Genomic DNA, 13,624 nt, shown 5'->3' with positions numbered 1-13,624 from the left:
TCGAAATGCCTAGAAACTAGAATGAGTGAAAGTAAAATGGTCCCAAAAAAAGGTAATACAGACAGATTCATGAATATATGGGGGAAAAGCTTTCTCAAAACTATAAAATCTAATCCAAATCAGAAAATAGAATATAGTCCAAATTGGCTCTTTCAATAATTGGCCAGCCCCACTTCAGTTCTTCTCTTTACAGTCCTCTTTTCATGGTATTCTAACAACTGAGCAGATTGAGTGAAAGAAATATGAAAAAACATCTCCCCCCAGTACTTAAGAAACACTTAATATGTAGAACAGAGATACCAGTAATCACAGGAATGATTAGATTAAATCCAATCCTCAGTCATTAATGGGTGGGAGATGAGGACAAAAATATAAAAATCTCACAAAGAAGATACTCACTCAACTTTAGTCAACAGTTTAACTACCTTCCTATTAAAGTGCTAAGAATATGTAATAAGGTAAAGATAGCAGAGCTATGGTCTCCACCTCACTGAAGAAACTTCTCTATTTGTAATTAGTTCACAGACCTAGTAACATTTGTCAAGGTCTACACAATACCTACTGGGCTAGGAGAAGAAAAGTTACATCTGTGTCTCAGTGGTACCACTTTTTATGGTTCCTCTCATAACTATGGAGTAGCTACATATAATTATCTGATTTGTCCTGTTTTTAATAGCTCCATTGATGGCACATATTTATTAAATATTTCTACAAGGATAATAGTAAAAAGTTCCTACCTGAACTCACCACGATAGAACTTCTGTAAGGCTTCTGGGAAGGAATGTGTGTATCGAACAGGCAGACATAAGTGACCCTCAGACCTTTATTTTAAAAGAGATTTTTGGGGAGTGTAAAGCAGAGAAGAAAAACAGTGGAGAGAAAAAAAAATTAAGGTATAACTTAACTATAGAAATCTAATACGAAATTTAAAAAAATTCTATTCCATACTTCATATTTTTGCCACAGAATTGTCTGTAAATTCAACTAGAGCACCAAAAAAAGACCAAATAGAAACAGTCTACATACAGTTTTTAATATGCTATCATAAGACTTAAGTTTGCACATTTCAATGAAAGTAATTTAAAAAATAACAACACATCTGCTACTGCTTAATTAACCTGTAAAGCTATCTAATAAAATAGTGCTGTTTGTATCTTAAATTATTTAATGATTAACGATAGGAAAGTCATTTTAGCAACAACTTCCTCATCCCTAAATCGTACTAAAACCATCAATCTCATAAAGTTATTGCGAGGAACAAAATTGTTTATGTGAAAGTATTTTGAACCACAGTCCTTATTTAAATGTAAAGATATCCCAAATTTCTGAAAGAAAACTGACAAAGTTTAATTTAATGTAATCTTTCATTTATCCAAAACTTAGGAAGACTTCAAAAAGTCTATGGAGAAATGGATTGAGTAGTCATTTATTTTGGTACAAAAATATTTTGAAAGTCATACTTCTAAGCTACAAGGTGGTAAGATTGCCTATAGGTTGCTAGAGGAAGATGAGAGTAAGTATATAGCATCTAAAGGTGTCCAGAAAACTCATTAACCATCATTTATATGATGCTTCACTCGCTTTTTTGGAGTTTATTTCTTCCATGAGAGAGAGAGAGAAAAAAGGAAAAGGAGGCACCCCCAAACAGGGTCTTCATGGCACAATCTATCCCCAGTTAGCCTGGATCATGGACACACACTTGTGCCTGGCATGTACGGTGAGACATTGGAACATAAACCTGATACCTTTCCATGTGAGTTCAGCGTCATAAAGCACCAAGACACTGCTGTACCACCAGTGGGCCCTGATGCTTTGATTGCAAAAAAAAAAAAAAAAAAAAAAAAAAAAGGCCGGTAGTAGGCTCAGCAGAAATAAATTTCTGATAATAAATGTAAATTAACTTTTAAGTGTGAAGAGCAGAGAAAAATTTTTTTTTACAAAATTGTCACCAGCCAATTTCTTTATCTGACAAGGTCAACACTGAGGTTAAGAAAGGGTGGGGCCAACCCAGCTATGGTAGCATGCACCTGTTGCTGTTGCTACTTGGCAGACAGGTTAAAACTATATAGGAGGCCCGAGTTCAATTTGTAGCTACCCCTCGAGGCTTGAACACATGCTGGGCATGTGCGTGTGCATGCCCAACATTCTGACAGGACGGAGAAATGGCGAAGAAAGGACTATGATACAACCCTGCCCCACTGAGGGTGCTTTCTCCCTCTCCCTCTCTGTCTCTCTCTCTCTCTGGCAAGTGCATGCACGCTCTAACAATTTAAAAAGAAGGCTTATTGAAGGAAAAAAGATGAAGGAAACAATGGCTACACAAGAGTTGAACAGTCCCTCTTGAAGTTGCCACCACAGGAACAGGGAAGAGAGGTGAGTAGGGCTACATAAACATTTTTGAGCAGTAATAAGGGTCCAGTTCTAAATGCTGGAGACTACAAATTAGAAGTGTCACAAAGTCCAAGTATGTGTGATATTTTTTCCCAGACGGCTTTAGGAGTGCTGATGTAGAAACAGGAAGAATGATGGTCGGGCTGATCTAGAATTATGCACAAAGATAATAAAGAATATTTGAGAGCCTAGCCACAGTGAAGGTGGTAGTTCACCACTGTGCAATACTGGAGCCATATAAAAGGCCCAGTTCTGATCTTAGGTCCACCTGAACTTACCAGGTGTGCCCTTATGTCCCTGAGATCCTAGGTGGCTGGATTGGGGTAATAATCGTGGCAAGGAGAGACCCTTTCTTTGCCTGTCTCTCTCTCTGTCTTTCTCATGAAATTAGTAAAATAAACTTTAAAAAAATATTTAATGGCCCGTCCATGGTGGCACAAGCAGTAGGGCACTGCTTAATACTGGAGCCACATGAGAAAGTCCTGAGTTTAATATCTGGGTCAGCTTAAACACATAGGCCATACCCACAATCCGTGCGGGCTAGAAAGGCTGACAGGAGAGCACATATGCTGTAGTGTGCAAGAGCCTAGCTGGAGACCCTCTCCATCATCTTCTTTCTTTCTTCCCTACCCCCAGATGGAAGTTCCTCTCCCCCTCCTTTCCTCTCTCATGAAAGAAAGAAACTTTTAAAAAATCCATATTTAAGAAATTTTCCAGAAAGTGAATGAAGTGATGGAGAACTAAGTGAAGAAAAGGGAAGGGATCAGAGTACTGAAACCCAAAGGGCAGACTTAGTGAAATGAGACAGTAAGACTGCTGTGAAGCTAGTAGGTGGTAGTCAGGGTGGAATTAGGATCATAGAGATGGTAAATTTAGATGATCATAAAGTCCAAGTATAGTTATAGTTGTGGGCGGGTGGAGCAAAAAGGGGGTAAAGACAAGAAAGGCCAAAAAAGAAAAAAAGTTCTAACAATCTTGGAGTTATCTATTCATTAAGTTAACACTCACCCAAAAAAATCAGTGGCAGTATAACCAGGAATGTAAATATGAGCCATAAGAAAGGGTAGAATTATCAACTTATCCCTCTTCAGCAATGCCAAAAGTCACCAACAATCACCTGGGTCAAAGGCTCATGTCCATTCTGCAGACCCTACTCCCAAGCTACCTAGGAAGCTCGAATATGGAACTGGACCATCCCATGACATAATTTTCTACCATTGATGCCAGCTAGATACATATGTATTTCTCATGCCTCAACTGAAAACTACAGCTATGTCCTTGAAAACAACAACATAAATGATATCCCTACTGAAGGCAAAGAGGAATTCTATATGCCTAAATTTCATTACTAAAATGTTTTGGGAATATGGTTCTATCTACTGTTTATGGTAACTAGGAACAATGATGCTTCACTCTAAACATCATGTGCCACAGTAAAATCTTCTAACAGCAAAGCTTGGCAACCTGATGACACTAGATAAAGTAAAGAAGAGCTTCCAAGTTTTAAGATTTAACATACATGGGGGCCAGCAGGTGGCATGATGGTTGGGGCGCTGGACTTGCACATGGCCAATCGACCATGGTTTGAGTCTCAGACTGAGCAGCTTGCTTTCTCACTCCCCGCCCCCCCCCGTCTCTCTCTGGTCAAAATAATAATAATAAATAAAATTAAAGCAATAATTCTTTTAAAAAAAGACATCATAAATAGACACTATGTAAAGCACTGATGCTGCATGTATAGCACACACACACAAAGCACCACAAATAATGAAACGAACATGTACTTTCTTACCGTTCTGGATCCGTGTTTACCCCAATAACTGGCTTCAGTCTGTCTAAGACTTTACTTGCTGCCAGAAGCATTGTGCCATCACCTGCAGACATGAAACAAAGATGAGACAAAACCAGACTTCATTCAACAAACCAGTTTTTGAAATTTAAAAAAGAGGTTTATTGAAGGAGAAAGGATGAAGGAAACAAGGATTACACAAGAGTTGTCATTTTGGAAACCAGTACACTTGTTTTAACAACCACATCCCACCTGCAGACTGCCACAGCCTATTCTATTTCCTTCCCACCTACTCTACCTTTATATTAGCTCTCCCACTCTATCCTAGGATTTCGACAGTGGCAAGGTTGGCCTTTTACACAGATTGTCAATTTTTTTGCCATAAGAGACCACCCTGTGCACTACAGAATATTCAACAGTATCTCTGGTTTCTACTCAGTAGATATAGTAGCACCCCCCGGTTGGGAACAACTGCTCTAATACCAAAATTTCTACTAATCAATCCTTTTTTTCTTCTCCTCTAACACCAGCCCACTTAACAAACTATTTTAATGAGAATATATCGAACCAAATGCCTAACTTCAGATTTTTCTCTTCAATAGTTACTGTCGCTTTAGAAAGAATGGTCACTAAATAAGAAAATTCATGGGAGAAAGAAAATATGTCTATTACGGTCAAAGAAAGGTGGAATTTGCCTAATCTTACTCAACTATCAAGTTCAACTTTTTAAAATAAAATTGACATAATGAAACCAAAATATAATTATAACTAACCTGAATATCTGAAGTTAAATGCACACCTTAATGTATACACACTAATACACACTTGGAACTTCACAGTTACATCATTCATTATAAAAGCAGAATGTTATATAAAATAGATCTGTTTTAAACTCTATCTTAAAAGTCCAAAAACTGATCTTCTGGTAGGACTCTGAAGGCTTCAATTCAGCCAGTACCCAGGGTAACTGAGAACAATGTATATTAAAAAGCAGTTCTCTATTTCAACATTTTATCTCTGTAAAGCTATTACCTCCTGCAGCTATGACGGCATCTGCCCATCGAACAGTTTCTTCATCATATTCTCTCCTCTTTACTAGACGAACCTCAATTCCCTCATTCCTAAGATAAAAAGTAAAGGTTATATAAAATTTCCACTAATAACATATATAATAGGATTAGGTTTGCAAGGTAAGTTATTATAATGGAGATATGGAGATATAAAATAAATTTATGTGCAACTTCATTTTCATTTAATTTTTTTTTTTTTTGAGAGAGAGAATTTTGCTGCAGAGCACGTGTCTTTGACAGAAAGACAGCGACAAAAAGGAAGAAATCATCCCCAAGAGGAGATGACCACACCACAATCCCTTCTCCTCCAATCTTCTCTCGTGATTTTGGGCACACACATCTACCTGGTGTGAGTTTTAAGCTACCAGGTCTGGGACTCAAACCACACCTGGCCATGTGGTAGTGTAGCAATGTAGCCATTATGCCAGCTGCCGGTACCACATTTTCATTTAATTTCAACAGCCAATTAACTATGTTAATCAGGAAGCACATGAATAAACTAAAAGTTAATACTACCCCAAATTTCCACGTGCTTTTCAAAACAGTTTTTAAAATATTACAAACAGCGATATTAATTGGTCAGACTTTCATTTTCTTTACTTCTACTGCTAAAATACATTAACTTTTAAGTTCACAAAAAATGGACCAAAACATTAACACCTAGGAAGATATTTTTAATTATAAGACTGAATAGCCATTATTTTAAATCTAAAAACTATTCATGAAATACAAGACACTGAGACAGTGACTGTAATACTTTGTAAATTGCATGTCCTAACAATGACTCTCTTGTATACACATAAACTTATTCCTGACTTAATATAGTCCCAGATTAATTGATGTTTTTACACTGATAATTTTTAGATACTTTGAATACTATAATGAACACTCAAATAATCCACTCTCCTGTTTGAAGACATAAACCATTATGCATACAGTTGAACCCTGATATGTACTGAAGTAACTCTGAGAAAAATCACTTCTCTGGCAGACCAAATTATTGAAAATACCTGCAAATTTTTCAGAGTTTAAGAATTTCGTTAGAAACACTACAAATCAGGCCCATTACCCTCAATATAATTCTATAATAATTTTTATTAAAAATTTAAGGATTAGCTGCTAATACAAAATTAAAATTAGAAATCCTGGATATAAAAGCCAAAGCAAGGCCCAATCCCACAGACTTACCGTAAACTATCTATAATATGCTCTACGTTTTTGGTGTGAATGTGATGTCGTTCAAGTAGTCCACTGTAGCTAGAGCCTTTCAATGCAAGCTATATCAAAATAAAAGAAGTGTTGTTTTACCATGTATTATATATGATGTTATAATACTATATCGTTAAAAAGACTTAAATATTTTTGAGGGTTACATTTCAATGACTACCTATGAAACCTACAAGTTCAAATTAAACTAGAGAGAGTTCATTAAATTGTAATTTGGGTTTGATGCCAAATACAGAATCAAATAGTTAGCAGAATCTCAAATATACATATTTTATACCTTAAGTTTTTAAAAAAAATTTTAATGACACTTTAATATATTGCACATGGCTACTAGAAGACCACAGGTAAACTAGTATGTTTAGAGGCAGTTAGATGACCTATGTTCCACTTGGATTTGTTGCTCTCTTGTATTCATATTTATAAATTCTATTTGGAATTTACTCTATATGTGCTAAACAAAGGTTTGATTTCATTCCAAAAATTGATAACTTTTAGATATAGTGACATGTTTCCTTCAAGACTCAACTGGAGTAACATTTTATAATTATGCTACCATTACTAGTCTCCTTTTAAAGTATATGTATTCTAAATAATCCATAAAGCAAAATGTTTGGAGAAAAGTTTAGAAATGTCCTCAGTGGACATCCAATTTAACCACCAAGTAGAAAATTTGTTCACTGGAGTGAGTGCTAAAATTCAAAAATATTTTATTAGGTCATCGGGAAAGTCATGACATATTTTCCTATGTCTTTCTATATAGAAGTGTGTCATGACTCTCCTGACAACCCAGTATTTCTTTTCTTCCTCCAAATTCCGTTACACTTCTCCTCTTCATGGTACAGTTTTCCAAGTACCTATCCAACATACAATCTTGAATATATTCTTTTATTTTAGGTCATGACTGACTGAATTATAAAGTATAACCAATTTTTAGAAAACATTTTTAAAATGTATTTTACTTTTTAAAGGTTATAAAGATAGCACTAACAACACAGAAGATGCGTACATAAAGAAAATTAAAATCAAGTATGAGGGAACTTCAAAAAAAAAATGGAATTACGAGTTTATTTTGGATCCCCAAATTTTTTAAATACAGGCACAGTTTATTCCCTAAACTTCTGAAGACGCCTTGCATTATGATGACTTCAGGATAATTAGTGTTAATATGCTGATATCTGCCTTCCCAGTGTCTTCTGTCTATAAATACAAAACATAGTTTTGTTCTTACTCTACAATCTAAAGGGAGCATATTTCTCAAAACAAGAGCTGCGGAGGCCTTTGGCTATGAAGGGAAATTAGGACACAGATGTAACTCACAAAGATATACTAGATCTGGGAACAGTAGACAGTGTAATGGTTACTTCACTGGACTCCCACAGTCGACCATGGTTTGAGTCCCGGACCTGGTGGCTTAAACTCACACCGGATGTGTGTACGTTTGCATGCCCAAAATCCCGAAAGGAGAACAGAGGAGAAGGGACTGTGGTGTGGTTATCCCCTCTGGAGGGTGATTTCTCACTTTCAGTCTCTATTTCTTTCTGTCTCTTTGGCAAGCGCATACACTCTACAGCAAAAACCTCTCTAAAAAAGAAAGAAGAAAAAAGATATACTAGATCAGCCAGCCTATAGAACAGTTCAGTGACTTGCCATAAACCTCATTATATTTAGACAGAGCAAAACCAATGGTAAGAAGTTTTTTAAAGGAAAGCAGTAACAAATATTTTTATTTGGATCTTTTAAAGTTTTATTTATTCCTTCCATAAGCAAGAGGAGGAGACAGGGAAAACCCCAACAGGATCCCAATGCCTCTATCCACCACAGCCAGCCTTAGCCATCTCTGGAACACACTCATGCCCCACATACTTGGATGTCTCCAGGCAGGAACATAGAACCTCCCCAGGTGGGTTAGTCTCACAGAATGTGGCGTTTTACCACTGTACCACTGTCCAGCCTCCAAATCCTTCATTTATTTTCTTCAACAAATCAATACAAATCAGGTTTGAAAAACTATTCTTAGAGTAGAATTTATGAATATGGATAAACATAACATTTAGATTATTTATTTTATTTATTATTTCTATTTCTTTCATACATTCAATCATGTTACTTAGCTCACAAAGTGAATATTCCAGCATCTGTACATTTCTCACCCGTCCAGTTCACATACTAGAAAGTTATCTTCAACAGATAATAATCCATTTCTTTGTCCCATAAATGCCTTGCCTCTCTATTTTTCTCCTTAATGTCCTTCCTCGGACTCTACTCTTTCATCCGTCCTCTTCCCACACAGTATCTGATATTCACGACCATTTACTTAGTTTCTATAACCTTTAATCATTCAGTTTTGGCCATAGCGTGCAGACACTCGGTATACATTAAGTAGAGACATATAATGTCTCTCCTTCATCGCCTGGCTTGCTTCACTCAGCAGTAAATCTTCCATATTCATACACTTTCTGTCAAAGCCAGGGCCTTGTTGCTTTTCATGGTATTCATAGTATTCCATAGAATATATGTGCCATAGGTTTTCAATCCATTCACCTGCTTGTGGGCATTTGGGTTGGCTCCATGTCTTAGCAATTGTGAATAATGCTGCAATAAACATCGATGTACAATCACATTTAGATTTATTATTATTAACCAGCTACAGATTAAATAAAAATTGCTCTAATTGTTTTTTCAAATGCTTTATCTGTGCTAAAAATAGAACTATAATATGATCCAGGAATCTTACTACTAAGCCTATGTCCAAAGGAATGGTAATCAGTATATTGTAGAGTAATGTGCACTCCAATTGCAGCACTATTCACAATAGTCAAAATATGTAATCACCTTACATGTTCATCAACAGATGAATGAATAAAGAAAGTGTGGTATATACACATATATACAAGGAGGCTTCAAAAAGTTCATAGAAACATGTATATTAGAGGTTTTTGCTATGGGGCACGTGTGCTCACCAGAAAGACAGAGAGACACGGAGAGACAGAAAGCGAGAAATCACCCCCCTAGGGGGGATGGCCACGCCGCATTCCCTTCTCCTCTCGAGATCTTGAGCACGCATGCACACACACGCGCCTGGCATGAGTTTAAGCCACCAGGTCTGGGACTTGAACTGTGGTCGACTACAAGGGAGTTCAGTGACATAGCCATTATGCCAACTGCTGGTTCTGAAACATATTATATTTTAACTCTATTTAGCTTCAAATTTCTTTTATCCCTCTCATACAATAAAATGCTATTCAGCCATTAAAAAGAATGAAATCCTGTTCTTTGAGACAATGTGTACAAGCCTACGAAACAATATGCTAAGTGACATACACCAGGCACACAAAGAGAAAAACATGTTTTCACTCACACATAGAAACTAAAAAAGTTGACATCATAGAAGTAAATGGAATAGTGGTTACTAGACACTGGAGAGGGAGTTTGGAAAGATGGTTAACAAATAAATACAAAACTACAGTCAGAAAAATAGGGTTGGCCTTTAGCCTACTGGCTAAGGGAAAGCCAGATTCCACACAGCCAAACATAGGGTTCAAATCCTGGTCCCAATGGCTTAGAAAACATGCCAAGTACGCATGTGTCCAAAATCCTAACAATACAAAGAACAGAGAAGAAGGGATTACAGCATGACCACACCCATTTCAGACAGCTTTCTCTCCATCCCTCTCCCTCTGGTTAGCACACGTACCCTCTGGCACATTTAAAAAAAGAAAGAAGCGTTCTATTATATAATAGGATAACTTCAGTTACAATAATTAAAAGTATATTTCAGAAAAGCTAAAAGAATTCTGAATGTTCTCCAACATAAATTAATGTTTGAGATGATACATAGATTACTCTAATTTGAACATTACACATCATACTCAAGTACTAATAAATCACAATGTATCTACACCATATATCCAATTATTACATGTAAAAAAAAAAAAGAAAAAGAAAAAGAAAATACTTATCTTCCCTAGTATCCTGGGAGCAGGCAGAAAAGTAATTATTTATTGCCAGAGGATGTATGTGCTCAATGAGAAAGAGAGAGAGAGAAAGCATTCCCTGACAGGCCACGATCCTGCAGCAATCCTTATTCCTCCATTTCTCCTGTCAGAATATTTAGGCATTTTTTTTTAAGCCAGCAGGGCTGGAACTCAATCCAAGGTCAGTCAATTGGGTTCCAGCTCCTAATGCACAGCACTTAACCGTTGTTGTACAAGTCAGTCTCAGAAAAGTTTTTTTTTTTTTTTCAGAGAGATTTTTACTATAGGATGCTTGCGCTTGCCAGAGAGACAGAGACAGAAAGCAATAAATCAACCCCAAGGAAGATGAACACACCGCAATTCCTTCTCCTCCATTCTCCTCTCTGGATTTTGGGCACCTACGCACACGCACCTGGGTATGCTTTAAGCTACCAGGTCTGGGACTCTAACTGCGGTCAACTACATGGGAGTCCAGTGACATAACCATTTCACCGCCTGCTGGTCCCAGAAAACTAAGCTTAAAAACACTTCTTTTTCCTTTTTTTTTCCCCCCTATAGGATGCTTGCGCTTGCCAGAGAGACAGAGACAGAAAGCAATAAATCAACCCCAAGGAAGATGAACACACCGCAATTCCTTCTCCTCCATTCTCCTCTCTGGATTTTGGGCACCTACGCACACGCACCTGGGTATGCTTTAAGCTACCAGGTCTGGGACTCTAACTGCGGTCAACTACATGGGAGTCCAGTGACATAACCATTTCACCGCCTGCTGGTCCCAGAAAACTAAGCTTAAAAACACTTCTTTTTCCTTTTTTTTTCCCCCTCTACTTTCTCCCTTAGCAATCTAAGTAGTTTTAAGGTTAGGTAAGAGATCTATATGCTAATGATTCCCAATTGTCCCTCCTAACTAACTGGCCTACCTGGCTCCAAATGAATTTACCCAACTGCCTTTTTAGTATCTTCCTTTGGATGTATAATCGTCATCTTGAATTAACAAGTCCAATATCAAACCTTTACTTTAATAGCCAAGGATTTCCCACCTACAGCTTATACCAAGAGTCTAGTCCCCCACTTGATGCCTCCTTTGGCCTTATCTCCACATCCAGTTACTAAATCCTGTGCTTATCCATGTACTTCTCTTCACCATTACCATTCATGATCTCAAACTGGACTATTACACAAGCCTCTTATCAGAGCTCCCTACTTCTATACTTGACCCCCTATAGACCAGTCCCCACACCGCAACCTGAGGGCCCTACAGCATGTCTCTCCTTCAGCATATCATCCTTCTACTGATAACACTTCTAATGAAGTATGAACTCTCTGTAACTCTCCTAGGCCTATGTGATCTGACTTCTGCTCCCTTCTCTTACCTCATTTTCCCTCATTCCCTTTACTCTAGTTTCATGGGTCTATCCTTACCAAGCTCCTTCCTGTGTACTTGGTGGAATGTTTTCCCACCTTTTGCCCAACCCTAGCTCTCTTCAACACTGGAGTGCTAGGACTGCTGGATTCCTAAAATGCCGCCTAATACTGCCACTACTGATATCACCATGGCAGCTCCTGGGTGGTTGGAAAAGTCATGACACATTTTTGTACAGAAAAACATAGAAAAAATAGTCCTGCTTTTCCAACAAACCAACACAATGGTTAACCACTGCCAATTACTCCATTTCAAAACTTAACTAATTTCCTGCACTGCATTTATCATACCAAAAATTATCTTGAATATTAAAAAAACTCATCTCCCCTAAGTAGAATATAAGTACCAAGAGAACAGTTATTTTATTTATCTTGCTCACCATTGTACACTGGGGCTTAGGTAGTGACTATTTGCTGAGTGAGTTCATTCCTGCATGTTTCAGAAAAGCAGCAATAGCACAGATGCTAGAGACAGTATACAGATGCTAGACACAATTAACACAACTAAATGACAACAGTGTGCAAAGCAAGCCATCTTTACCTGGTCAGAATTCAGAAGCGACAGACTGGTTACCATAGTATATCATTATGCTACAATAATCACCTTTCATTATTCCATTTTAGGAGTGAATACTTTATGTAGTTAGCAATTAAGCTCTAAAAAATTAAATGTATTCATTCAAGTATCTGAGTGCCTATTACTGTGGTCGCTTAAGTATTAGTTAAGGTCAATTTTACTAAATGGTGCACTGAAAACTGCCAAAGCCAATGAGAATTAATTCAAATGCACAATAACCTATTATTTATTAGAACACTTTCATCAAAGTTACTGCTTATAACCCGCTATGAATAAAACTCAAGAGTAACTGGCCCTCAGACTTCAATTCCATGTCCAGCTCTTTTATCATATGTTCTAATTTTTGGTTTGGATAATACAGAATAGGTACCCAAGAATAAAGGACATAAACCTTACTGTATATGCTTTATAAATTTCAGTCTGGTAGTTCAGAAACATATGTACTTGCTTCTTGCTTCTTAACAAGCTCCAGGAAATTAAGATACTCAGCAGCCAAATGTTAGAGAACTTTGATTCAAGATCAAGAGGTTTGAATTTGTGGGGGGAAAAGTTTTGGAGAACTAACAAAAAATCTTCACATTTTCTATGACTGCTAGCAATACTAAAATTCCTAAAATACCAAATCTAAATACAAAGTTCATTTAGCATCACAATTCTTAACAATGGAACAGAAAGGTCATCTCATAAATTCTTATTCCCACTCAAATTTCTTCTTGTGAACCAATTCTCTAATAATTCATGCTCAACATTCATTTAGCAAATACAGGTTATTATATTAATTATTTTCGTTGGAGATCCAGCTGGTTGGGATACCCATTTTCATCAACACAGACTGGCTAAGTTAGGCAGGTAAGAGACAAGGCGTTTAAAAAAATCACTTAACTGTATCAATTAGAAAGTCTTATATCACTATTCACTGGTCTTACATTCTTTTAAAAAAAAAAGTATAACATGAAAAAACTGGTAATCTCTGAAATTAGTTCAAACATTTAAAAATACACCTTAAGCAGACAAAAACACAAACACATGAACTCTGTTTTTTGTTGTTTCTTTTTTTTTCTTTTCCTTTTTTATTGAGAGGTTTTTGCTATAGGGCGTATGCACTGGCCAGAAAGACAGAGAGAGACAGAGAGACAGAAAGCGAGAAGTCACCTTTCAGGGAGGATAGCCATGC

At 37.0% G+C, this 13,624-nt stretch overlaps 1 protein-coding gene across 2 annotated transcripts in view; it reads right to left on the bottom strand.

Moving 5' to 3' along the window:
• The window catches only part of NADK2 (NAD kinase 2, mitochondrial), a gene marked incomplete at its 5' end in the record, with an annotated part of 63,463 nt that overhangs the window by 32,107 nt on the left and 17,732 nt on the right, over window positions 1-13,624 (bottom strand). For both annotated transcript variants that reach the window (XM_006156357.3, XM_014590829.2), the window contains 4 exon segments: window positions 738-821; window positions 4,184-4,265; window positions 5,213-5,301; window positions 6,439-6,527. In XM_006156357.3, coding sequence (XP_006156419.2) covers window positions 738-821; window positions 4,184-4,265; window positions 5,213-5,301; window positions 6,439-6,527 — 344 coding nt within the window.

This window comes from Tupaia chinensis, unplaced genomic scaffold (assembly GCF_000334495.1).
Source record: "Tupaia chinensis unplaced genomic scaffold, TupChi_1.0 Scaffold000489_1, whole genome shotgun sequence".
In the NCBI taxonomy this organism is placed as follows: Eukaryota; Metazoa; Chordata; class Mammalia; order Scandentia; family Tupaiidae; genus Tupaia; species Tupaia belangeri.
Note: the sequence above shows the minus strand (reverse complement) of the source record. Positions and strands in the feature narration are given on the sequence as shown.